Below are 27267 nucleotides of genomic sequence, written 5' to 3' on the forward strand. Positions count from 1 at the left end.
TGAAAATAGTTATTACTGAGGTAGCAGTAAATGTGAAGGGAGTTATTACTGAGGTAGCAGTAATTGTGAAGGGAGTTATTACTGAGGTAGCAGTAATTGTGAAGGGAGTTATTACTGAGGTAGCAGTAATTGTGAAGGGAGTTATTACTGAGGTAGCAGTAATTGTGAAGGGAGTTATTACTGAGGTAGCAGTAATTGTGAAGGGAGTTATTACTGAGGTAGCAGTAAATGTGAAGGGAGTTATTACTGAGGTAGCAGTAAATGTGAAAGTTGACCAACTGAAGGGGAAGATTCCCAGTGTTTGTGATGTTTGGTGCGACGCAGACAGAGTGGCAAAACAGAAGAGTCATTTTGATATTGAGTCTTTGCCCGACCAAATGACGTTAGGATATTTCAGTTATACCGTACAAGCTTTTGTGCCGAATACATTATATTGTTACAGGTGTCAAGCTTATGGGCATGTGGCAGCAGTGTGTAGGAGGGAGGTTCCTAGGTGTGAGAAGTGCATGAGACAAAGGAATGTGTAGCTTTGGGGAAAGTAGTGGTATGTGTTTATTGTAGAGGTGCCCATGGGGCTGGGGATCAGAAATGTCCGGTGAGAGAGAGGCAGGTTGAGGTTACCAGGGTTAGAATAGTGCAGAAGTTGTCATATGCTGAGGCAGTGAAGAAAGTAGAGGAAGATGGGTCAAGGGAGTAGTAGATCTGTACCAGCACAGAGGGATGGGCCAACGAGTGATATATGCTTCAGTAAGATTGGATCTTTTGAATTTATAGCAATGGTTATCAACTGTACTGAAGGGATAAGTTGCAGAAAATAGAGGTTGTGGTGGCAGCTGCATAGAAGTATTTGGTTGTACGAGAAGAGATACAGCGTGTAGATTTGAGAAGATGGCGTCCTGTCCTTTCAGGCTGTTGGCCTGAAGTATGACTAGATAGATTTAGTGGAGTAGGGTGGTGGGTTTTTAACGAGTGTAGGATTAGATGTGAAACGATGCAATCCAACAATTATTTATTCAGAATAGGTTTGATTTTTGCTCTTTTCACATGCCAAAATAAGCTGTTGACCAACAGGGGTATTTCTAGGATTTTAAAACATTGGGGGCTTAGACCACAGCCAGTAGGGGGGTTTGTGGGCATCCTCCCCCACCCCCCAAAAATAAACATTAACTACAGTTGAAGTGGGAAGTTTACACACTTAGGTTGGAGTCATTAAAACTCATTTTTCAACCACTCCACAAATTTCTTGTTAACAAACTATAGTTTTGGCAAGTCAGTTAGGACATCTACTTTGTGCATGACAAGTAATTTTTCCCACAATTGTTTACAGACGGATTATTTCATTTAACTCACTATATCACAATTCCAGTGGGTCAGAAGTTTACATATACTAAGTTGACTGTGCCTTTAAACAGCTTGGAAAATTCCAGAAAATGTCATGGCTTTAGAAGCTTCTGATAGGCTAATTAACATTATTTGAGTCAATTGGAGGTGTACTTGTGGATGTATTTCAAATGGACAATGACCCCAGGGATACTTCCAAAGTTGTGACAAAATGGCTTAAGGACAACAAAGTCAAGGTATTGGAGTGGCCATCACAAAGCCCTGACCTCAATCCTATAGAAAATGTGAGTGCAGAACTGAAAAAGCATGTGCGAGCAAGGAGGCCTACAAACCTGACTCAGTTACACCAGCTCTGTCAGGAGGAATGGGCCAAAATTCCCCCAACTCATTGTGGGGCGCTGGTGGAAGGCTACCCGAAACGTTTGACCCAAGTTAAAATTTCAAGGCAATGCTACTAAATACTAATTGAGTGTATGTAAACTTCTGACCCACTGGGTTGAAATAAATCATTCTCTCTACTATTATTCTGGCATTTCACATTCTTAAAATAAAGTGGTGATCCTAACTGACCAAAAACAGGGAATTTTTTACTAGGATTAAATGTCAGGAATTGTGAAACTGAGTTTAAATGTATTTGGCTAAGGTGTATGTAAACTTCCGAATTCAACTGTAAATGCATGAATTTGGTGCACGTTGAGAGATTAGATCTTTTCAGGTAACTTCCCAACTGCCATAGCAGACGCTGCCAGTACTCAATTACAGTAGCTACTGTGGGTCTCTCTACTTTGAAACAAGTCTACAGTGTATTGCCAAAAAGCTCCATACCACTCAACAACTTCAAACAAACTCTGACCTGTCTAATGAGCCAAACTGATTAAAGAATCCCACAGTACCCAAACACCCTCTCTTTCACAAGTTTGGACACACCACATTCAAGGGTTTTTTCTTTATTTTTACTATGTTCTACATTGTAGAATAATAGTGAAGACATCACAACTATGAAATAACACATATGGAATCATCTAGTAACCCAAAAAGTGTTAAGCCCTCTTCTGTTGCTGTCCCTTAGTCTTATATGCACTGCATAACTGTGTGTACATGTGATTTTGGAGATCCTTCTGGCAAAGAAGTATTCTTTTTTTTTTTTTTGATTAGAACATGATATCCCAGAATCCCCAGCTCTCATTGGTAGTCCCTGCTGAGACTTTGTGGCAACTAGTGACAACCCAACAGAGTCGGGAAGTTTGAGACTGTGGATGCCGACACGATAACAGTTATGGACAAGATTGAAGATGATTCAATTATATTTTTTGCAACAATGTCTCTAGAACAGGTACAAAAAATATACACTGGGTATAATTCTCATTTTTAGATTGTGTAATAAAACAATATTCACCTTGTCAGCCAGAAAGGTAGCTAATGTTAGCAATGTCAAGGTAGCTAGCTGACAAAGCAAAACCTTTTTTTATTTTTTTTTTACATATAACAAATAACAGAAATACCTTATTTATATAAGTATTGAGACCCTTTGCTTTGGGACATGAAATTGAGCTCAGATGCATCCTGTTTCCATTGATCCTTAATATTTCTACAACTTGGAGTCCACCTGTGGTAAATTCAATTGATTGGACATGATTTGGAAAAGGACACACCCGTAAATATAAAGTCCCACAGTTGACAGTGCATGTCAGAGCAAAAACCAAGCCATGAGGACGAAGGAATTGTCCGTAGAGCACCAAGACAGGATTGTGTCGAGGCACAGATCTGGGGAAGGGTACCAAAACATTTCTGTAGCATTGAAGGTCCCCAAGAACACAGTGGCCTCCATCCTTCTTAAATGGAAGAAGTTTGGAACCACCAAGACTCTTCCTAGAACTGGCCGCCTGGCCAAACTGAGCAATCAGGGAAGAAGGGCCTTGGTCAGGCAGGTGACTAAGAACCCAATGGTCACGCTGACAGAGTTCCTCTGTGGGGATGGGAGAACCTTCCAGAAGGACAACCATCTCTGCACTACTCAACCAATCAGGCCTTTATGGTAGAGTGTCCAGACGGAAGCCACTCCTCAGTAAAAGGCACATGACAGCCCGCTTGGAGTTTGCCAAAAGGCACTTAAAGGACTCTGACCATGAGAAACAAGATTCCCTGAATGCCAAGCGTCACGTCTGGAGGAAACCTGGCACCATCCCTACGGTGAAGCATGGTGGTGGCAGCATCATGCTGTGGGGATGTTTTTCAGCAGCAGGGACTGGGAGACTAGTCAGAATTGAGGGAAAGATGAACGAAGCAAAGTACAGAGAGATCCTTGATGAAAACCCGCTCCAGAGCGCTCAGGACCCCGATCAAACATCTCTGGAGAGACCTGAAAATAGCTGTGCAGCGACACTCCCCATCCAACCTGACAGAGCTTGAGAGGAATTGCAGAGAAGAATGGGAGAAACTCACCAAATACAGGTGTGCCAAGCTTGTACCGTCATACCTAAGAAGACTCGAGACTGTAATCGCTGCCGAAGGTGGTTCAACAAAGTACTGAGTAAAGGGTCTGAATACTTATGTAAATGTTTTATTTTTAATATATTTGCTAAAAAATCTGTTTTTGCTTTGTCATTATGGGGTATTGTGTGTAGATTTTTTTTTAGCAATGTTTAATCAATTTTAGAATAAGGCTATAATGTGGAAAAAGTCAAGGGGGCAGACATGTCAATAGGTACCAGCCATGGAGACATCATGTCAATAGGTACCAGACATGGAGACATCATGTCAATAGGTACCAGCCATGGAGACATCATGTCAATAGGTACCAGCCATGGAGACATCATGTCAATAGGTACCAGCCATGGAGACATCATGTCAATAGGTACCAGCCATGGAGACATCATGTCAATAGGTACCAGCCATGGAGACATCATGTCAATAGGTACCAGCCATGGTGAGTGGAGACATCATGTCAATAGGTACCAGCCATGGTGAGTGGTGACATCATGTCAATAGGTACCAGCCATGGAGACATCATGTCAATAGGTACCAGCCATGGAGACATCATGTCAATAGGTACCAGCCATGGTGACATCATGTCAATAGGTACCAGCCATGGTGACATGTCAATAGGTACCAGCCATGGAGACATCATGTCAATAGGTACCAGCCATGGAGACATCATGTCAATAGGTACCAGCCATGGAGACATCATGTCAATAGGTACCAGCCATGGTGAGTGGAGACATCATGTCAATAGGTACCAGCCATGGTGAGTGGTGACATCATGTCAATAGGTACCAGCCATGGAGACATCATGTCAATAGGTACCAGCCATGGAGACATCATGTCAATAGGTACCAGCCATGGAGACATCATGTCAATAGGTACCAGCCATGGAGACATCATGTCAATAGGTACCAGCCATGGAGACATCATGTCAATAGGTACCAGCCATGGTGACATCATGTCAATAGGTACCAGCCATGGAGACATCATGTCAATAGGTACCAGCCATGGAGACATCATGTCAATAGGTACCAGCCATGGTGAGTGGAGACATCATGTCAATAGGTACCAGCCATGGTGAGTGGAGACATCATGTCAGGTTTGAATGTATTATTGTCATAATGGATATTGTGTCATATCATGCCATACATAATCACATCATCCTGTCAATTCATATCTGACATTAGGATACAACCTCAATAAAGTTTCTGTAGAGTATCTTACAGACTGAATAGCTAGTGGTTAGTTTAGTGATACAACCTCAGTTTCTGTAGAGTATCACTAAACTAACCACTAGCTATTCTGTCATGGTGAGTGATGTCTAATGGCACATTTAGAGTACAATAACATGGATGCATGTGGGGGACTTTTATTTTGAAAAAAAACGTCCTCAATGGGAGCAGCAGGTAAAACCACCAGCAGGCCTCGACTATTTCTCAATTCATCATTCCCTGATTCCTCACATTCTTTCTCTTAGTCTCCTCCTCAAAATGCAATAGAGAATAAAGTCAGAGAGGGGGGACCTTGGAACTTCTATTACAGTTGAGAGGAGAGTGGAGCGAGGAATCACAGAAACAGTCTTTTCCTATCTCCCGTCAACCTAGACGGTAGTCTCTTTCATATGTTTCTGTTGGTGTGTCTTTAGCGCTTTGGGTACAATGAACCCTTTCCCACACAGGCTACAGACATACGGCTTCTCCCCTGTATGAAACCTCCTCATGTGCACCTTCAGACTCCCAGAGGTGGTGAACCCCTTATCACAGACAGTACAAGGGTACGGTCTCTCTTTAGTGTGCTTGATCTGATGCACTCTCAAGTTCCCCGACTGGGCAAAACTTTTCCCGCATGTGGCGCAGACGAAGGGTTTCTCTCCGGTGTGTGTTCTCTGGTGACTCTTTAGATCCCCGTCCCGTAGGAACATTCTCCCGCAGTACGAGCAGCAGTACTTCTTTTCCAGGCTCTTGTAGTGCATTCTCGCGTGCACCTCCAGCCTTTTCATGTCCGGGAAACTCTTCCCGCACTCGCACATGTGGTGGCGGACCTCTTCCATGTGTATCCTCTTGTGTTTCTTCAGGCTTTCGCTTCTGGCAAAACGTTGGCCACACACAGAACACTGGTGCGGTTTTTCCTTGGTGTGGGTCAGTATGTGGGTCGCCAAGGACGTTTTCTGAGTGAAGCCCCTCCCGCAGTAGGAGCAGTGGAGGAGGTTCTCCCCTGTGTGGATCGACCTGTGGGTCTTCAGGGTGTAGAAGTGGGTGAACGTCTGGCCGCATTGGTCACAGAGGTACGGTTTCTTGTTGTTGTGTGTCTGCTTGTGCTCCCTGTACTCCAACAGGTTGCCAAAGCTCTCTGGGCACTTGGAGCAGTGGTACGGTTTCTCTCCTGTATGGGTGCGCTGGTGAGTCTTTAGGTCCTGCAGCAGAGTGAAGGTCTTCCCACATGGTTGGCAGATGTGCTTGGTCTTCTCTCCTGTGTGGATCGTCACATGAATGTTCAAGTCATCAAGCTTCAAGAAACTCTCCTCGCAGACAGAGCACTGGTGGGGTTTCTCTGTGCAGGCACCATCTTCTGTTTTAATGACAACATTACAAGCATTAAAAACAGACAGAGAGGAGAAATTAATTGGTGCACACCGTAGCAGAAACAATGCGTTTCTTATTGGAAAAGATCTGGTAGTCCATCCCTGTTTCTGCCTGTTTGCTTCAGTGTGGTTTCCTAGTGAACACAACTCAGGTGTGTGGGTCTCGCTTACCTTTGTGAATCACCTGGTGTCTCTTCAGGTCCTGGTATCGCAGGAAACACTTCCCACAGATGGAGCACTGGTGGGGTTTCTTTCCGCTGTGCGTCATTGTGTGTGTCTTCAGGCTGCTGGCTGCAGTGAACCTCTTACCGCACTGGGAGCAGAAATATGGCTTCAGCTCCTGGTCAGGGTCCCCTGGGCTGTCAGGGTCAGAGCTGGTGCCCTCTCCTGTTTCAATGACAACATTAGAAGGGTTTAACGCAGGAGGAGAATGATGAGGAAAGCACAACTCCAACCTGGTGTTCCTCTCACCTTTATGGGTCACAAGGTGTCTTTTAAGGTCGTAGGGTCGAAGGAAGGCCTTGCTACAGATGGAGCACTGGTGGGGTTTCTCTCCGCTGTGGATCTTCATGTGTGCCTTAAGTCTGAAGGCTGCGGTGAACCTCTTACCACACACAGAGCAGGGGAACGGTCTCTCCGGATCTGGTTCCCCTGGGCTGTCTGCGTCAGAGTTGTTGCCCCCTTCAATGACAACATTACAGGGGTTAAAATGCTGCACTGTCAATAAATGACAGTTTATTACAGACTAATACACATAAAAATACCCAGCTAATTTACGGAAAGAGGCACTGGTGTGGATATGTTGATGTTTCTTCAAGTCACCTGTCTTCCAGCAGAGATCTCAGGGTCCTGTTCATTACTGCACACTGTTGCAAAATGTTTTGCAAACGGAAAACAAGTGTATTATTATTGGATAGTCCCTCCCACTTAGGCTTGTTTGGTTCCTAATGAATATGACCCAGGTGTGTGAGCAGAGACTTCAGGGTGTATTCACTAGGAACAAAATGGAAGCAAAAAGAACAAAATGGAGAGGGACCTACCTGAATTTGTCCAATAGAATTTTTGCACAAAAAATGTTTTTCCTTTCGGAGTCAAAGGTTACCATTGCAAAACGTTTGCTACAGTGTGCGACTCAGTGTGTTGGTGTCTCTCTCACCTTTGTGGATCTCCTGGTGTCCCTTGAGGTCCTGGAACAGCAGGAAACACTTCCCACAGACGGAGCACTGGTGGTGTAGCTCTCCACTGTGCTTCTTCATGTGAGACTTCAATAAAGGTGCTGTGGTGAACCTCTTGCCACACTCTGAGCAGAGGTACAGTCTTTCAGGGTTCGGGTACAGCTTCTGCCCTTGTTCGGGATCCCCTGGGCTGTCTGGGTCAGAGTTGGCGCTCTCTCCTGCTTCAATGACGACATCACAGGGTTTAAAACACATCAAGACAGAAGCGAGAACAGCAAGTACACATACAGTAGACCTACACCCTATGGTCACTGTCCTCTGAGCCTCTATAGTCACACCCTATGGTCACTGTCCTCTGAGCCTCTATAATCACACCTTATGGTCACTGTCCTCTGAGCCTCTATAGTCACTGTCCTCTGAGCCTCTATAAATCACACCCTATGGTAACTGTCCTCTGAGCCTCTATAATCACACCTTATGGTCACTGTCCTCTGAGCCTCTATAGTCACTGTCCTCTGAGCCTCTATAAATCACACCCTATGGTAACTGTCCTCTGAGCCTCTATATTCACACCCTATGGAGCCTCTATAGTCACACCCTATGGTCACTGTCCTCTGAGCCTCTATAGTCACACCCTATGGTCACTGTCCTCTGAGCCTCTATAGTCACACCCTATGGTCACTGTCCTCTGAGCCTCTATAGTCACACCCTATGGTAACTGTCCTCTGAGCCTCTATAGTCACACCCTATGGTCACTGTCCTCTGAGCCTCTATAATCACACCTTATGGTCACTGTCCTCTGAGCCTCTATAGTCACACCTTATGGTCACTGTCCTCTGAGCCTCTATAGTCACACCCTATGGTCACTGTCCTCTGAGCCTCTATAATCACACCTTATGGTCACTGTCCTCTGAGCCTCTATAGTCACTGTCCTCTGAGCCTCTATAAATCACACCCTATGGTAACTGTCCTCTGAGCCTCTATAATCACACCTTATGGTCACTGTCCTCTGAGCCTCTATAGTCACTGTCCTCTGAGCCTCTATAAATCACACCCTATGGTAACTGTCCTCTGAGCCTCTATATTCACACCCTATGGAGCCTCTATAGTCACACCCTATGGTCACTGTCCTCTGAGCCTCTATAGTCACACCCTATGGTCACTGTCCTCTGAGCCTCTAGTCACACCCTATGGTCACTGTCCTCTGAGCCTCTATAGTCACACCCTATGGTCACTGTCCTCTGAGCCTCTATAGTCACACCCTATGGTAACTGTCCTCTGAGCCTCTATAGTCACACCCTATGGTCACTGTCCTCTGAGCCTCTATAATCACACCTTATGGTCACTGTCCTCTGAGCCTCTATAGTCACACCCTATGGTCACTGTCCTCTGAGCCTCTATAATCACACCCTATGGTCACTGTCCTCTGAGCCTCTATAATCACACCTTATGGTCACTGTCCTCTGAGCCTCTATAGTCACACCCTATGGTAACTGTCCTCTGAGCCTCTATAGTCACACCCTATGGTCACTGTCCTCTGAGCCTCTATAATCACACCTTATGGTCACTGTCCTCTGAGCCTCTATAGTCACACCCTATGGTCACTGTCCTCTGAGCCTCTATAATCACACCCTATGGTCACTGTCCTCTGAGCCTCTATAATCACACCTTATGGTCACTGTCCTCTGAGCCTCTATAGTCACACCCTATGGTAACTGTCCTCTGAGCCTCTATAGTCACACCCTATGGTCACTGTCCTCTGAGCCTCTATAGTCACACCCTATGGTCACTGTCCTCTGAGCCTCTATAGTCACACCCTATGGTCACTGTCCTCTGAGCCTCTATAGTCACACCCTATGGTAACTGTCCTCTGAGCCTCTATAATCACACCCTATGGTAACTGTCCTCTGAGCCGTCATAATCACAACCGGTCGTACAGTACTGTTTCCGTTGAATTCAACGATGCACCGTTCTGAACACAATCCTGGGCTTGCAAAGGTCATATTCTACCAACGAGCCACACAGGACAGTCTTCCAGCAGAGAGATGTTTCTCTCACCTTTGTGCACCACCTGGTGTCTCTTCAGAACACATAGCCACAGGAAACGCTTCCCGCAGACAGAACACTGGTGGGGTTTGTCTTCGCTGTGGATCTTCACGTGGATCCTCAGGCTGGTTGGCGAGGTGAAGGTCTTGCCACACTCAGAACAGTGGTACGGTCTGTCTGAGGTGACTGCTTTAATGACAACATTACAGAGGTTAAACTGCTGCAGGACACAGAGGAGAGAACAGCTCACCACCACATACAGTATTATGCATCTATGGGCAATTCCATTTTAACTGAATGGAGACTGATTGTTTTTCATGTAAAATGTATGCTCTACAAAAACCATTGATTTTTAACAAACCATACAACTTTATGCACAAGGACTACGTTTACACTGAACATATTGCAAAAAAACATTTATTTACTGGAAGAACTGTGAGGATGCAAAGTTTGGTAACAGAATTACAGTTATTTATGTGACCAGGTTTTCTTAAAAACTCTGCATAAAAGAATGGTGTGTCAGTTATGACAGGACACTTTGAGTTTGAAAGAAGTGAGTGAAGTGGATTTACACCCGGTAACTGATTTCTACACAAACGGTGTAAATATGCAACATCCTCCTCTACATATGTGGGTATTATTTTACACACTGGCTATTATTTAATCAACTCCGCAGCAAAACCACATTTGGTTCATCCGAAGCGGATCAAATCTGCACAAATGTTTTACAAGTTTGGATATCAAAGCACAGTACAGTTCAGTAGAGTACAGTAGATTTCTGTACAGTATAGAAGATTTCAGTAGAGAAAAGTTCAGTACAGTATATTTCTGTACAGTATAGTAGATTTCAGTAGAGAAGAGTTCAGTAGAGTACAGTAGATTTCAGTACAGTATAGTAGATTTCAGTACAGTAGAATAGATTTCAGTACAGTAGAGGTCAGTAGAGTAGAGGTCAGTAGAGTAGAGTAGAGAAGAGTTCAGTAGAGGTCAGTAGAGTAGAGTAGAGAAGAGTTCAGTAGAGGTCAGTAGAGTAGAGGTCAGTAGAGTAGAGGTCAGTAGAGTAGAGGTCAGTAGAGTAGAGGTCAGTAGAGTAGAGGTCAGTAGAGTAGAGTTCAGTAGAGTAGAGTTCAGTAGAGTAGAATTCAGTAGAGTAGAGGTCAGTAGAGTAGAGGTCAGTAGAGTAGAGGTCAGTAGAGTAGAGGTCAGTAGAGTAGAATAGATTTCAGTACAGTAGAGAAGAGGTCAGTAGAGTAGAGGTCAGTAGAGTAGAGGTCAGTAGAGTAGAGTAGAGAAGAGTTCAGTACAGTAACGTTCGGCACAGTAGAGTATAGTTCAGTAAAATATAGTATACTCAACTCTAGTGTGCACTATACAGGACCGTATGGTACTATACTGAACTATAATCCACAGCACAGGACCGTATGGAACTATACTGAACTATACTCCACAGTACAGGACCGTATGGAACTATACTGAACTATAATCCACAGTACAGGACCGTATGGAACTATACTGAACTATAATCCACAGTACAGGACCGTATGGAACTATACTGAACTATACTCCACAGTACAGGACCGTATGGAACTATACTGAACTATAATCCACAGTACAGGACCGTATGGAACTATACTTAACTATAATCCACAGTACAGGACCGTATGGAACTATACTGAACTATACTCCACAGTACAGGACCGTATGGTACTATACTGAACTATACTCCACAGTACAGGACCGTATGGTACTATACTGAACTATACTCCACAGTACAGGACCGTATGGAACTATAATCCACAGTACAGGACCGTATGGAACTATACTGAACTATACTCCACAGTACAGGACCGTATGGTACTATAATCCACAGTACAGGACCGTATGGAACTATACTGGACTATACTCCACAGTACAGGACCGTATGGAACTATACTGAACTATACTCCACAGTACAGGACCGTATGGAACTATACTGAACTATACTCCACAGTACAGGACCGTATGGAACTATACTGAACTATACTCCACAGTACAGGACCGTATGGTACTATACTGAACTATACTCCACAGTACAGGACCGTATGCTACTATACTGAACTATACTCCACAGTACAGGACCGTATGGAACTATACTGAACTATACTCCACAGTACAGGACCGTATGGAACTATACTCCACAGTACAGGACCGTATGGAACTATACTTAACTATACTCCACAGTACAGGACCGTATGGAACTATACTGAACTATACTCCACAGTACAGGACCGTATGGAACTATACTCCACAGTACATGACCGTATGGTACTATACTGAACAATACTCCACAGTACAGGACCGTATGGAACTATACTCCACAGTACAGGACCGTATGGTACTATACTGAACTATACTCCACAGTACAGGACCGTATGGAACTATACTGAACTATACTCCACAGTACAGGACCGTATGGAACTATACTGAACTATACTCCACAGTACAGGACCGTATGGAACTATACTGAACTATACTCCACAGTACAGGACCGTATGGAACTATACTGAACTATACTCCACAGTACAGGACCGTATGGAACTATACTCCACAGTACAGGACCGTATGGAACTATACTCCACAGTACAGGACCGTATGGAACTATACTGAACTATACTCCACAGTACAGGACCGTATGGAACTATACTCCACAGTACAGGACCGTATGGTACTATACTGAACTATACTCCACAGTACAGGACCGTATGGAACTATACTGAACTATAATCCACAGTACAGGACCGTATGGAACTATACTGAACTATAATCCACAGTACAGGACCGTATGGAACTATACTGAACTATAATCCACAGTACAGGACCGTATGGAACTATACTTAACTATAATCCACAGTACAGGACCGTATGGAACTATACTGAACTATACTCCACAGTACAGGACCGTATGGTACTATACTGAACTATACTCCACAGTACAGGACCGTATGGTACTATACGGAACTATACTCCACAGTACAGGACCGTATGGAACTATAATCCACAGTACAGGACCGTATGGTACTATACTGAACTATACTCCACAGTACAGGACCGTATGGTACTATACTCCACAGTACAGGACCGTATGGAACTATAATCCACAGTACAGGACCGTATGGAACTATACTGAACTATACTCCACAGTACAAGACCGTATGGAACTATACTGAACTATACTCCACAGTACAGGACCGTATGGTACTATAATCCACAGTACAGGACCGTATGGAACTATACTGAACTATACTCCACAGTACAGGACCGTATGGTACTATAATCCACAGTACAGGACCATATGGTACTATACTGAACTATACTCCACAGTACAGGACCGTATGGAACTATAATCCACAGTACAGGACCGTATGGTACTATACTGAACTATACTCCACAGTACAGGACCATATGGAACTATACTGAACTATACTCCACAGTACAGGACCGTATGGAACTATACTGAACTATACTCCACAGTACAGGACCGTATGGTACTATACTGAACTATACTCCACAGTACAGGACCGTATGGAACTATACTCCACAGTACAGGACCGTATGGAACTATACTGAACTATACTCCACAGTACAGGACCGTATGGAACTATACTGAACTATACTCCACAGTACAGGACCGTATGGAACTATACTGAACTATACTCCACAGTACAGGACCGTATGCTACTATACTGAACTATACTCCACAGTACAGGACCGTATGGTACTATACTCCACAGTACAGGACCGTATGGTATTATACTGAACTATACTCCACAGTACAGGACCGTATGGAACTATACTCCACAGTACAGGACCGTATGGTACTATACTCCACAGTACAGGACCGTATGGTACTATACGGAACTATACTCCGCAGTACAGAACCGGATGGAACTATACTCCACAGTACAGGACCGTATGCTACTATACTGAACTATACTCCACAGTACAGGACCGTATGGTTCTCTGTGTTCAGCTCATAGTGTCTCCTGCTACTTCCTCCCTTCCACTGAGACACTATGAGCTGAACATAACAGTATGTCAGTGGAAGAGAGGACAGTAACAGGAAACACTATGAGCTGAACATAACAGCCAGTGGAAGAGAAGACAGTAACAGGAAACACTATGAGCTGAACATAACAGTGGAAGAGAGGACAGTAACAGGAGACACTATGAGCTGAACATAACAGTATGTCAGTGGAAGAGAGGACAGTAACAGGAGACACTATGAGCTGAACATAACAGTATGTCAGTGGAAGAGAGGACAGTAACAGGAAACACTATGAGCTGAACATAACAGTGGAAGAGAGGACAGTAACAGGAGACACTATGAGCTGAACATAACAGTATGTCAGTGGAAGAGAGGACAGTAACAGGAGACACTATGAGCTGAACATAACAGTGGAAGAGAGGACAGTAACAGGAGACACTATGAGCTGAACATAACAGTATGTCAGTGGAAGAGAGGACAGTAACAGGAGACACTATGAGCTGAACATAACAGTATGTCAGTAGAAGAGAGGACAGTAACAGGAGACACTATGAGCTGAACATAACAGTATGTCAGTGGAAGAGAGGACAGTAACAGGAGACACTATGAGCTGAACATAACAGTATGTCAGTGGAAGAGAGGACAGTAACAGGAAACACTATGAGCTGAACATAACAGTATGTCAGTGGAAGAGAGGACAGTAACAGGAAACACTATGAGCTGAACATAACAGTATGTCAGTGGAAGAGAGGACAGTAACAGGAGACACTATGAGCTGAACATAACAGTATGACAGTGGAAGAGAGGACAGTAACAGGAGACACTATGAACTGAACATAACAGTATGTCAGTGGAAGAGAGGACAGTAACAGGAGACACTATGAGCTGAACATAACAGTATGTCAGTGGAAGAGAGGACAGTAGCAGGAGACACTATGAGCTGAACATAACAGTGGAAGAGAGGACAGTAGCAGGAGACACTATGAACTGAACATAACAGTATGTCAGTGGAAGAGAGGACAGTAACAGGAGACACTATGAACTGAACATAACAGTATGTCAGTGGAAGAGAGGACAGTAACAGGAGACACTATGAACTGAACATAACAGTATGTCAGTGGAAGAGAGGACAGTAACAGGAGACACTATGAACTGAACATAACAGTATGTCAGTGGAAGAGAGGACAGTAACAGGAGACACTATGAGCTGAACATAACAGTGGAAGAGAGGACAGTAACAGGAGACACTATGAGCTGAACATAACAGTATGTCAGTGGAAGAGAGGACAGTAACAGGAGACACTATGAGCTGAACATAACAGTGGAAGAGAGGACAGTAACAGGAGACACTATGAGCTGAACATAACAGTATGTCAGTGGAAGAGAGGACAGTAACAGGAGACACTATGAGCTGAACATAACAGTATGACAGTGGAAGAGAGGACAGTAGCAGGAGACACTATGAGCTGAACATAACAGTATGTCAGTGGAAGAGAGGACAGTAACAGGAGACACTATGAGCTGAACATAACAGTATGTCAGTGGAAGAGAGGACAGTAACAGGAGACACTATGAGCTGAACATAACAGTATGTCAGTGGAAGAGAGTACAGTAACAGGAGACACTATGAGCTGAACATAACAGTATGTCAGTGGAAGAGAGGACAGTAACAGGAGACACTATGAGCTGAACATAACAGTATGTCAGTGGAAGAGAGGACAGTAACAGGAAACACTATGAGCTGAACATAACAGTATGTCAGTGGAAGAGAGGACAGTAACAGGAGACATTATGAGCTGAACATAACAGTATGTCAGTGGAAGAGAGGACAGTAACAGGAGACACTATGAGCTGAACATAACAGTATGTCAGTGGAAGAGAGGACAGTAACAGGAGACACTATGAGCTGAACATAACAGTATGCCAGTGGAAGAGAGGACAGTAACAGGAAACACTATGAGCTGAACATAACAGTATGTCAGTGGAAGGGAGGACAGTAGCTGGTATGATGTACAGAGCACCAATACTACATTACAGAGCACCAAAACGACCTCTTCCTTGTATCTTTTGGTCGTCATTTCCGGTCACAACTTGAAGACTTGTTTATGTGCTGCTGTGCGGTTTGTTGCTAAACTTAGTTTGCTACCTGCTAACTTTACGGTTTTATATATTAATTAATTTATTTCCCCTCGCTCGATTTTTTCATTCAACTTTTTCACTCCGGACGCTTTATCTGGACGTGGTTCTGAGGACCTCCACCAGCCGAAGCTAAGTAGTAACATTAACATTATGCCTTCTAATTACAGTCGCTGTACTCATAATATACAGGAGATCGATCGTCTTACGGCGAGGATAGCTGTGCTGCAAGCCCAGCTTCAGACGGAGCCGTTAGGCAAGGGTCATTTCAGTGTAGGAAAGGATGAAACAGCGTCTGTGCCACCAGTAAGTACAGATAGTAACGTTAGTATAAATCCCCTCGCACGGTGCCCGCAGCCGGACAACTTTCTCATGGCTTCTGGAGGGAAATGCTGTAGGAATGCTCAACCGGTGTCGCTTATTCAGCCGACAGAAACTTTCAACCGGTTCTCCCCAGCGAGTCCGAGGCCGAGCCTTCTCTGGTCTCTCCTCCTCCCGTTTCAGGGTCTGAGACGCCGAAGCCTCCCACCATAAGCTCTGACAAATTGAAAACCCTAGTCATTGGTGACTCCATTACCTGCAGTATTAGACTTAAAATGAATCATCCAGCGATCATACACTGTTTACCAGTGGGCAGCGCTACCGACGTTAAGGCTAATCTGAAGATGGTGCTGGCTAAAGCTAAAACTGGCGTGTGTAGAGAGTATAGAGATATTGTTATCCACGTCGGCACCAACGAGGTTAGGATGAAACAGAGGTCACCAAGCGCAACATAGCTTCAGCGTGTAAATCAGCTAGAAAGATGTCGGCATCGAGTAATTGTCTCTGGCCCCCTCCCAGTTAGGGGGAGTGATGAGCTCTACAGCAGTCTCACAACTCAATCACTGGTTGAAAACTGTTTTCTGCCCCTCCCAAAAGATACAATTTGTAGATAATTGGCCCTCTTTCTGGGACTCACCCACAAACAGGACCAAGCCTGGCCTGCTGAGGAGTGACAGACTCCATCCTAGCTGGAGGGGTGCTCTCATCTTATCTACGAACATAGACAGGGCTCTAACTCCCTTAGCTCCACAATGAAATAGGGTGCAGGGCAGGCAGCAGGCTGTTAGCCAGCCTGCCAGCTTAGTCTGCCACTAGCACAGTCAGTGTAGTCAGCTCAGCTATCCCCTTTGAGACCGTGTCTGTGCCTCGATCTAGGTTGGGAAAAACTAAACATGGCGGTGTTTGCCTTAGCAATCTCACTGGAATAAAGACCTCCATTCCTGTCATTATTGGAAGAGATCGTGATATCACATCTCAAAAATAGGGCTACTTATTGTTAGATACCTCACTTCCAAGGCAGTTATAGTCAATGAACTAATCACTGATCATAATCTTGATGTGATTGGCCTGACTAAAGCATGGCTTAAGCCTGATGAATTTACTGTGTTAAACTTCTTATGGATGGTGGCAGTATTGAGTAGCTTGGATGACTGACGTGCCCAGAGTAAACTGCCTGCTACTCACTCCCAGAAACTAAGATATGCATATTATTAGTAGATTTGGATAGAAAACACTCTGAAGTTTCTAAAACTGTTTGAATGATGTCTGTGAGTATAACAGAACTCATATGGCAGGCAAAAAGCTGAGAAAAAAATCCAAACAGGAAGTGGTTTGTAGTTTTTCAATTGATTCCCTATCCAAACTACAGTGTCTGTGGGGTCATTTTGCACTTCCTAAGGCTTCCACTAGATGTCAACAGTCTTTAGAACCTTGTTTGAGGCTTCTACTGTAAAGTGGGGATGAATAAGAGCTCCTGGAGTCAGAACACTGCCACCAGGGCATGAGGCTCAGGCATGAGCGCTCACGTGAGAGGTAGCTCAGTTCCATTGCATTTCTGAAGACAAAGGATTTCTCTGGTTGAAACTTTATTGCGGATTTACGATAAAAACATCCTAAAGATTGATTCTATACATCATTTGACATGTTTCTACGAACTGAAATGGAAATTTGAGTTTTTGTCTGACCTGCGCGTTGTGAATTTGTGAACTGAAGGCGTGAACAAAAAGGAGGTATTTGGACATAAAAGATGGACTTTATCGAACAAAACAAACATTTATTGTGGACCTGGGATTCCTGGGAGTGCATTCTGATGAAAATCAAAGGTAAGTGAATATTTTATAATGCTATTTCTGACTATTGTTGACTCCAACACGGTGGATATATTGTATGGCATGTTTTTGTGTCTGAGCGCCGTACTCAGATTATTGCTTTTTCGGTAAAGCTTTTTTGAAATCTGACACAGCGGTTGCATTAAGGAGAAGTTTATCTAAAGTTCCATGTATAACACTTGTATTTTCATCAACATTTATGATGAGTATTTCTGTAAATTGATGTGTCTCTCTGCAAAATCACCTGATGTTTTGGAAGCAAAACATTACTGAACATAACGCGCCAATGTAGACTGAGATTTTTGGATATAAATATGAACTTTATCGAACAAAACATACATGTATTGTGTAACATGAAGTCATGAGTGTCATCAGATGAAGATCATCAAAGGTTAATGATTCATTTTCTCTCCATTTCTGCTTTTTGTGACTCCTCTCTTTGGCTGGAAAATGGCTGTGTTTTTTTGTGTGTAGGCGCTGACCTAACATAATCATATGGTTTGCTTTCGCCGTAAAGCCTTTTTGAAATCAGACACTGGCTGGATTAACAAGAAGTAAAGCTTTAAAATGGTGTATAATACTTGTATGTTTGAGGAATTTTAATTATGAGATTTGTTGTTTTGAATTTGGCGCCCTGTACTTTCACTGGCTGTCGTCATATCGATCCCGCTAACGGGATTCAAGCCATAAGAAGTTGAGGCCTCTCCTCCTGGTTACACTAGTGACCATATCCCCCGTGCATCCCGCAAAGGCGGAGGTGTTGTTAACATTTACGATAGCAAATTTCAATTTACAAAAAAAATAAAAAATGACGTTTGTCTTTTGAGCTTCTAGTCATGAAATCTATGCAGCCTACTCACTCACTTTTTATAGCTACTGTTTACAGCGTATACAGCGTTCCTCACTGAGTTCCCTGAATTCCTATCGGATCTTGTAGTCATGGCAGATAATATTCTAATTTTTGGTGACTTTAATATTCACATGGAAAAGTCCACAGACCCACTCCAAAAGGCTTTCGGAGCCATCATCGACTCAGTGGGTTTTGTCCAACATGTCTCTGGACCTACTCACTGCCACAGTCATACTCTGGACCTAGTTTTGTTCCATGGAATAAATGTTGTGGATCTTAATGTTTTTCCTCATAACCCTGGACTATCGGACCACCATTTTATTATGTTTGCAATCGCAACAAATAATCTGCTCAGACTCCAACCAAGTGTCATCAAAAGCCGTGCTATAAATTCTCAGACAACCCAAAGATTCCTAGATGCTCTTCAAGACTCCCTCCACCTACCCAAGGACGTCAGAGTACAAAAATCAGTTAACCACCTAACTGAGGAACTCAATTTAACCCTGCTTAATACCATAGATGCAGTTGCACCCCTAAAAACATTTGTCATAAGAAACTAGCTCCCTGGAATACATAAAATACCTAAGCCCTGAAGCAAGCTTCCAGAAAATTGGAACAGAAATGGAGCTACACCAAACTGGAAATCTTCCGACTAGCTTGGAAAGACAGTACCGTGCAGTATCAAAGAGCCCTCACTGCTGCTCGATCATCCTATTTTTCCAACTTAATTGAGGAAAATAAGAACAATCTAAAATTGATTTTTGATACTGTCGCAAAGCTAACTAAAAAGCAGCATTCCCCAAGAGAGGATGGCTTTCACTTCAGCAGTGATAAATTAATGAACTTCTTTGACAAAAAGATCAGCATCATTAGAAAGCATATTACGGACTCCTCTTTAAATCTGCGCATTCCTCCAAAGCTCAGTTGTCCTGAGTCTGCACAACACTGCCAGGACCTAGGATCAAGGGAGACACTCAAGTTGTTTAATACTATATCTCTTGACACATTGATGAAAATAGTCTTGGCCTCTAAACCTTCAAGCTGCATACTGGACCCTATTCCAATTAAACTACTGAAAGATCTGCTTCCTGTGCTTGGCCCTCCTATGTTGAACATAATAAACGGCTCTCTATCCACCGGATGTGTACCAAACTCACTAAAAGTGGCAGTAATAAAGCCTCTCTTGAAAAAGCCAAACCTTGACCCAGAAAATATAAAAAAAACTATCGGCCTATATTGAATCTCCCATTCCTCTCAACAAAAAAATGAAAAAGCTGTTGCGCAGCATCTCACTGCCTTCCTGAAGACAAACAATGTATATGAAACGCTTCAGTCTGGTTTTAGACGCCATCATAGAATTGAGACTGCACTTGTGAAGGTGGTAAATTACCTTTTAATGGGTCAGACCGAGGCTCTGCATCTGTCCTCGTGCTCCTAGACATTAGCGCTGCTTTTGATACCATCGATCACCACATTCTTTTGGAGAGATTGGAAACCCACATTGGTCTACACAGACAAGTTCTGGCCTGGTTTAGATCTTATCTGTCAGAAAGATATCAGTTTGTCTCTGTAGATGGTTTGTCCTCTGACAAATCAATTGTACATTTCAGTGTTCCTCAAGGCTCCGTTTTAGGACCACTATTGTTTTCATTATATATTTTACCTCTTGGTGATGTCATTCGGAAACATAATGTTAACTTTCACTGCTATGCAGATGACACACAGCTGTACATTTCGATTAAACACAGTGAAGCCCCAAAATTGCCCTCCCTGGAAGCCTGTGTTTTAGACATAAGGAAGTGGATGGCGGCAAATGTTCTACTTTTAAACTCGGACAAAACAGAGATGCTAGTTCTAGGTCCCAAGAAACAAAGAGATCTTCTGTTGAATCTGACAATTAATCTTGATGGTTGTACAGTCGTCTCAAATAAAACTGAAGGACCTCAGCGTTACTCTGGACCCTGATCTCTTTTTTGACTAACATATCAAGACTGTTTCAAGGACAGCTTTTTTCCATCTGCGTAACATTGCAAAAATCTGAAACTTTCTGTCCAAAAATTATGCAGAAAAATGTATCCATGCGTTTGTCACTTCTAGATTAGACTACTGCAATGCTCTACTTTCCGGCTACCTGGATAAAGCACTAAATAAACTTCAGTTTGTGCTAAACACGGCTGCTAGAATCTTGACTAGAACCAAAAAATGTGATCATATTGCTCCAGTGCTAGCCTCTCTCCACTGGCTTCTTGTGAAGGCAAGGGCTGATTTCAAGATTTTACTGCTAACCTACAAAGCATTACATGGGCTTGCTCCTATCCATCTTTCCGATTTGTGTCCTGCCGTACATACCTACACGTACGCTATGGTCACAAGACGCAGGCCTCCTTACTGTCCCTAGAATTTCTAAGCAAACAGCTGGAGGCAGGGCTTTCTCCTATAGAGCAAAATTTTTCAGGGAATGATCTGCCTATCCATGTGAGAGACGCAGACTCGGTCTCAACCTTTAAGTCTTTATTGGAGACTCATCTCTTCAGTAGGTCCTATGATTGAGTGTAGTCTGGCCCAGGAGTGTGAAGGTGAACGGAAAGGCATTGCAGCAAAGAACCACCCTTGCTGTCTCTGCCTGGCCGGTTCCCCTCTCTCCACTGGGATTCTCTGCCTCAAACCCTATTACGAGGGCTGAGTCACTGGCTTACTGGTGCTCTTCCATGCTGTCCCTAGGAGGGGTGCGTCACTTAAGTGGGTTGAGTCACTGACGTGATCTTCCTGTCCGGGTTGGAGCCGTGCGGGAGAACTTCGTGGGCTATACTCGGTCTCGTCTCAGGATAGTAAGTTGGTGGTTGAAGGTATCCCTCCAGTGGTGTGGGGGCTGTGCTTTGGCAAAGTGGGTGGGGTTACATCCTGCCTGTTTGGCCCTGTCCGGGGCTATCGTCGGACGGGGCCACAGTGTCTCCCGACCCCTCCTGTCTCAGCCTCCAGTATTTATGCTGCAATAGTTTGTGTCGGGGGGCTAAGGTCAGTCTGTTATATCTGGAGTATTTCTCCTGTCTTATCCTGTGTCCTGTGTGAATTTAAGTATGCTCTCTCTAATTCTCTCTCTCTTTCAATCGGAGGACCAGAGCCCTAGGACCATGACTCAGGACTACCTGGTCGAATGACTCCTTGCTGCCCCCAGTCCACCTGGTCGTGCTGCTGCTCCAGTTTCAACTGTTCTGCCTGCTGCGACGGAACCCTGACCTGTTCACCGGACGTGCTACCTTGTCCCAGACCTTCTGTTTTAAACTCTCTAGAGACAGCAGGAGCGGTAGAGATACTCTAAATGACTGGCTATGAAAAGCCAACTGACATTTACTCTTGAGGTGCTGACCTGTTGCACCCTCTACAACCACTGTGATTATTATTATCTGACCCTGCTGGTCATCTATGAACATTTGAACATCTTGGCCATGTTCTGTTATAATCTCCACCCGGCACAGCCAGAAGAGGACTGGCCACCCCTCATAGCCTGGTTCCTCTCTAGGTTTCGGCCTTTCTAGGGAGTTTTTCCAAGCCACCGTGCTTCTGAACCGGCATTGCTTACTGTTTGGGTTTTAGGCTGGGTTTCTGTACAGCACTTTGTGACATCAGCTGATGTAAGAATGGCTTTATAAATAAATTTGATTGATTGGTTTGTGACCCAACTGAGGTTTGTAACTACTATGATGTCCCATTATAGTCTATTCAATAGCAGAAATTCTGTTACCGATTAAAAAAAATAATAATAATTGGTGAGGGGGGTCAAATAATTTTGAATTCATAAACGAATTTGATATCAGTAAAAACACTATAACTAATTGGTAGGTCTACATTTACTTGTTACTTTTGTGAACTTTCATTATCCTCCTCATGAGGGAGAGACATTAGAAAATATATTCAAGATATGTGGGTTTTTAGTAACTGTATTTCAAGGCACAAGGCAACGTTTCAGTAAAATGTATCCAAAACTAAATATAAGTGTTTATTAGTTTGCAGGGTTTTTACTTCAATATTATTGTGTTTTGATATATTTCTGATACCTTCTAGGACTTTTTCTGGTAGATGTTTTTTAAGACCCCTTGTCCATCCAATAAGCCTTTGCTTATTCACATTTTTGGGGATGGAAAATGGTTCAAAATATATGTATGCCTTCATTTCTTAAAAATATAGACTATGCTTTCATTTGACACCCAATTTGACATGCTCCAATGAACTTCACGTTGGTGCTCATGGGTCGTTTTACATGGAAATGAACCTACACCATATAGATCAACTTATGTAACTGATAAACAGTTGCACTGGTGTGGATACGTTGATTGACAGTGTTCCAACAGAGAGATGTGTGTGAGGAGCGACGCCAGGTGTGTGAGGAGCGACGCCAGGTGTGTGAGGAGCGACGCCAGGTGTGTGAGGAGCGACGCCAGGTGTGCGAGTGTCTCTCTTACCTTTGTGGATCATCTGGTGTCTCTTCAGGTCTGTGGATCGCAGGAAGCGCTTCCCACAGACGGAGCACTGGTGGGGTTTCTCTCCGCTGTGTCTCTGCATGTGAGTCTTCAGGCTGCTTGGTGCAGTGAACCTCTTACCACACTGGGAGCAGAGGAACGGTCTCTCTCTGTCTGAGCTGGCACCCTCTCCTGTTTCTATAACAACATCATACAGCCCTTAGCCATGGTATATTGGCCATATATCACAAACCCCCGAGGTGCCTTATTGCTATTATCAACTGGTTACCAACGTAATTAGAGCAGTACAAATAAATGTTATGTCATACCCGTGGTATACGGTCTGATAAACCAAGGCTGTCAGCCAATCAGCATACAGGGCTCGACCCACCCAGTTTATTATACTGTATATAACACTATGCATTGGTATGTAGGAAGGTAGAAAGGGAAGATGACTCCTCTAAGAGCCCTATTTAATTTAAACTGATTAGGAGTTATTTGGTTAGGGGGCACAGTTTAGTACATACAAGAATGACAGCTATAAGCAGTCACTCAGCCCTCTGGGCCCTTCTCAAAGGTAGTGCTCTATATAGGGTGCTGGGTTCCATGAAACTGGTCTCTGATGTTCTGATCAGTGATTACCTGGGTTGGTCCTGTCCCCAACCTCCTCTCTGTCCCCGACCTCCTCCTCCTCCTCTCCATCCTCCTCCTCTCTGACCCACTCCTCCTCTTCTTCTCTTTTAACAGTAACAAGTCCTGTAAAACGTCAAACCAAAAGATCTAAAACACTTGATAATATAAATGCCCCCCCCCCCATCAGTACTCCACCAGAGGGAGCTCTAACTTGGTTCCCTGTAGAGTCAACAGCTCCTTGGGGGAAACACATTCAGGTACTCTGCTGTAGTTCTGTGGAACTGAACCTGTAAAGTGTCACTTAAGAAATATCTGAAAAGTAACGTAATGGTGTGATTAGGGGTAGGCTATTCTTTCAAGAGGTGACTCTTAAAACAAGCACCTCTGTGCTGTTAATTGTTCTAAGTTGTTGTATATATTTGTAATTGATAATACTGTTGTTTTAAATTGCATTGAGAATAATGTGTAAATCATGCCCACCTGCCATCTCACAGGACTTCAGTGTTTTTATCCTGAATAATAGTTCATGTTATGTTATGTCATGTTATGTCGTCTTCAGCTGGAGCAGACTAACTTTTCATTACCTAATACATTAAAATCAATCAATATTCAAATAATAAGGTCTTGGGATAATAAATACATATTCTATTCCCTGGCTAGTGTACTTTATTACCTGGGTTAGCCAGATCTCCTCCTCCTTTCTGGTCCTCCTCTTCTTCCATATCTACTGGAACAAGATCAACATCACACACATGGTCTGTGTCCGGAATGACACACTATTCCCTATATAGTGCACTACATGCTGTGCAATACTCTGAACTATAGCAGACCTGGGTTCAAATAGTATTTGAAATCATTCAAATGCTTGATCTGTGCTTGATTGAGCTTGCCTGGAGCAATTGAACCAAATGGGATAGTCCCAAAAGTGCCACCCCGCCCCCCTGGCTATCTGGCACTCCAGGCAGGCTCAACCAAACGCTGAAGGATTTGAATGTTTTAAATGATTTGTTATATATTTTTGAACTAGATTAGGATGTAACCTCTCTAAAACTCATATTAGTATTTAAAATAGCTCTAAAAACTCCTATTAGGATGCAACCTAAAACTCCTACTAGGATGTAACCAAGCAACCTAAAACTCCTGTTAGGATGTAACTTAAAACCTCCTATTGGGATGTAACCTAAAACCTCCTATTGGGATGTAACCTAAAACCTCCTATTGGGATGTAACCTAAAACCTCCTATTGGGATGTAACCTAAAACCTCCTATTGGGATGTAACCTAAAACCTCCTATTGGGATGTAACCTAAAACCTCCTATTGGGATGTAACCTAAAACCTCCTATTGGGATGTAACCTAAAACCTCCTATTGGGATGTAACCTAAAACCTCCTATTAGGATGTAACCTAAAACCTCCTATTAGGATGTAACCTAGCTCTGTATAACTCTATGGAGCATTCTGCCTTCTCCCTACAGTTTTCAGCCATTAGCTTCGCCCGCGACTGGCTCGTGTGAACTACAGTCCCGACGCTGTGTTTTAACGTTTAGAAACACCAATAATCATCGCTTGAGATAAGGCTTTCAAAACATATGGCCCTCATCTTTCAACGGCGAGGAAAAATCCTTCAAATACTGTAGCAGTTACAGATCCATACAGCTATGGAGCCTCCATCCTACTAAACTACACTGTAGCAGTAACAGATCCATACAGCTATGGAGCCTCCATCCTACTAAACTACACTGTAGCAGTAACAGATCCATACAGCTATGGGGCCTCCATCCTACTAAACTACACTGTAGCAGTTACAGATCCATACAGCTATGGAGCCTCCATCCTACATTACACTGTAGCAGTTACAGATCCATACAGCTATGGAGCCTCCATCCTACTAAACTACACTGTAGCAGTAACAGATCCATACAGCTATGGGGCCTCCATCCTACTAAACTACACTGTAGCAGTTACAGATCCATACAGCTATGGAGCCTCCATCCGACCAAACTACACTTCCACTACTCTTCCCGAGTTACGCTTACACACAGGTGTTCAGAGCTAACTTGAAGATATGGCCGTATGGGAACACTAGCCCTATCAAGGTGTGTATCAATTTAACCTTTTGTTTTTTTGAAAATTATAAAAAGGTCCTTATCCTTCCAAAACCGTACCACAAGCGAATTATGTTAATGTTCAGATTGAGCGTATGGGCTCTTAACAAAACTATACAGAAGACGCCTTCGTCCAATGTCTTCTGTAATGGAACTGAGAGTGAGGATCAAGGTCTAGATGTAACCCAGTGGCAGGTGTAGGCATCTTAGACTCACCGGAGTCAATGTTACCATCTTCGCTCTCCAGTTCATCTTCCCTTTCCTGTTCTACTCCCCCGTTCTCTTCCTCGGTTCTTCTCTCATCCTCCTCTTCCTCTTCTTTAACAATCACATTGAGCTCCAGTGTTTGACTGCAGTCCTCCAGCTTCACTGACGCCATCTCTTGACCTGGCTGTGAGCTTTTCTGTGCCGGACTCGGTTCAGTCATGGTATGCTGGTGGCAGATGCTTTAAGAAAGGAAAAGGAATACATGTTAAACATCAACTCTAGATATGTTCAGGAAATTCAATTAATATATAAAACAAAATATATATAAATCACAATGGGAGGAACCGACTATCATGCCAGGGAGAGCGCTGCAGCTAAGCAATAAGCTAAAGGCCATTTCACTAATCACCATGTTTGTATATCAGCTAAATGGTGATGTAATGTACGACCGCGCGAAAAAAATGTAGGCTTTCTACGTACAGTGTTTTCACTACGAAAGAATTCATTCACATGGAGTTCCTCCCCTAAACTGTAATGGATTTTTATCAGTAACGTTCCTGGCCAGAACAACAACCGTGACAGCCCAACGGACGGTAACCATGGCTGTCTACCACCACACTGTTCAACATCTACCACATCGCCGACCGACAATAAACGTTAACTAAATTTCAGCGTCTGGTTATAGTTTAATGTATTATAATTAAAACACAACAGATTACCTGATATCCCTGGTGTTTTATTGTTTGATTAGACTCTGAGCATGGAGAATCGGATGAGCCAGGACTGTAAACTTCCGCCTGCGTGCAGGATGGGAAAGAGCGTCATGTTCACGGGCGTCATGTAAGCGCAGCCGTCGGCCATCACACCGACCGATTCGCAACCCTCCTCCCAGTTTATCAATAAAAGACCAGCGATTTCAGGTAATCCGACATGCTTTCATGATCATTTAAACGATAGCCAACAGTTGAACATTACAGTAAACGTTTATTGTCAATCGGTAATGTGGTAGATTGCAGCTGTTGAATAGTGTCAGTTTTTCGGGCTGCAGCGGTTGTTGTGGTTTCCGTCTGTCATGTTTTTT

General features: G+C 43.6%; 1 protein-coding gene across 2 annotated transcripts; it reads right to left on the reverse strand.

The window, feature by feature from the left end:
* Positions 1-1560: 1560 nt before the first annotated feature.
* On the reverse strand, positions 1561-27267 carry LOC145859397 (uncharacterized). Of its 2 annotated transcripts, none has more exons than XM_082958535.1 (10): positions 26906-27267; positions 26196-26425; positions 24548-24598; positions 23884-23997; positions 23245-23439; positions 9637-9813; positions 7560-7796; positions 6875-7084; positions 6575-6790; positions 1561-6390 (listed from the first exon to the last, which is right to left on the reverse strand). In XM_082958535.1, exons 2-10 carry the CDS (start codon positions 26404-26406, stop codon positions 5423-5425), a joined length of 2379 nt encoding a protein of 792 aa, XP_082814661.1. In that variant the 5' UTR covers positions 26407-26425; positions 26906-27267; the 3' UTR covers positions 1561-5422. The 2 variants fall into 2 exon arrangements, with proteins under 2 accessions (XP_082814661.1, XP_082814660.1); XM_082958534.1 differs by having other exon boundaries at positions 7560-7799.

The sequence above is a fragment of the Salmo salar genome, chromosome 12 (genome assembly GCF_965601325.2).
Source record: "Salmo salar chromosome 12, fSalSal1, whole genome shotgun sequence".
NCBI classification, from domain to species: domain Eukaryota; kingdom Metazoa; phylum Chordata; class Actinopteri; order Salmoniformes; family Salmonidae; genus Salmo; species Salmo salar.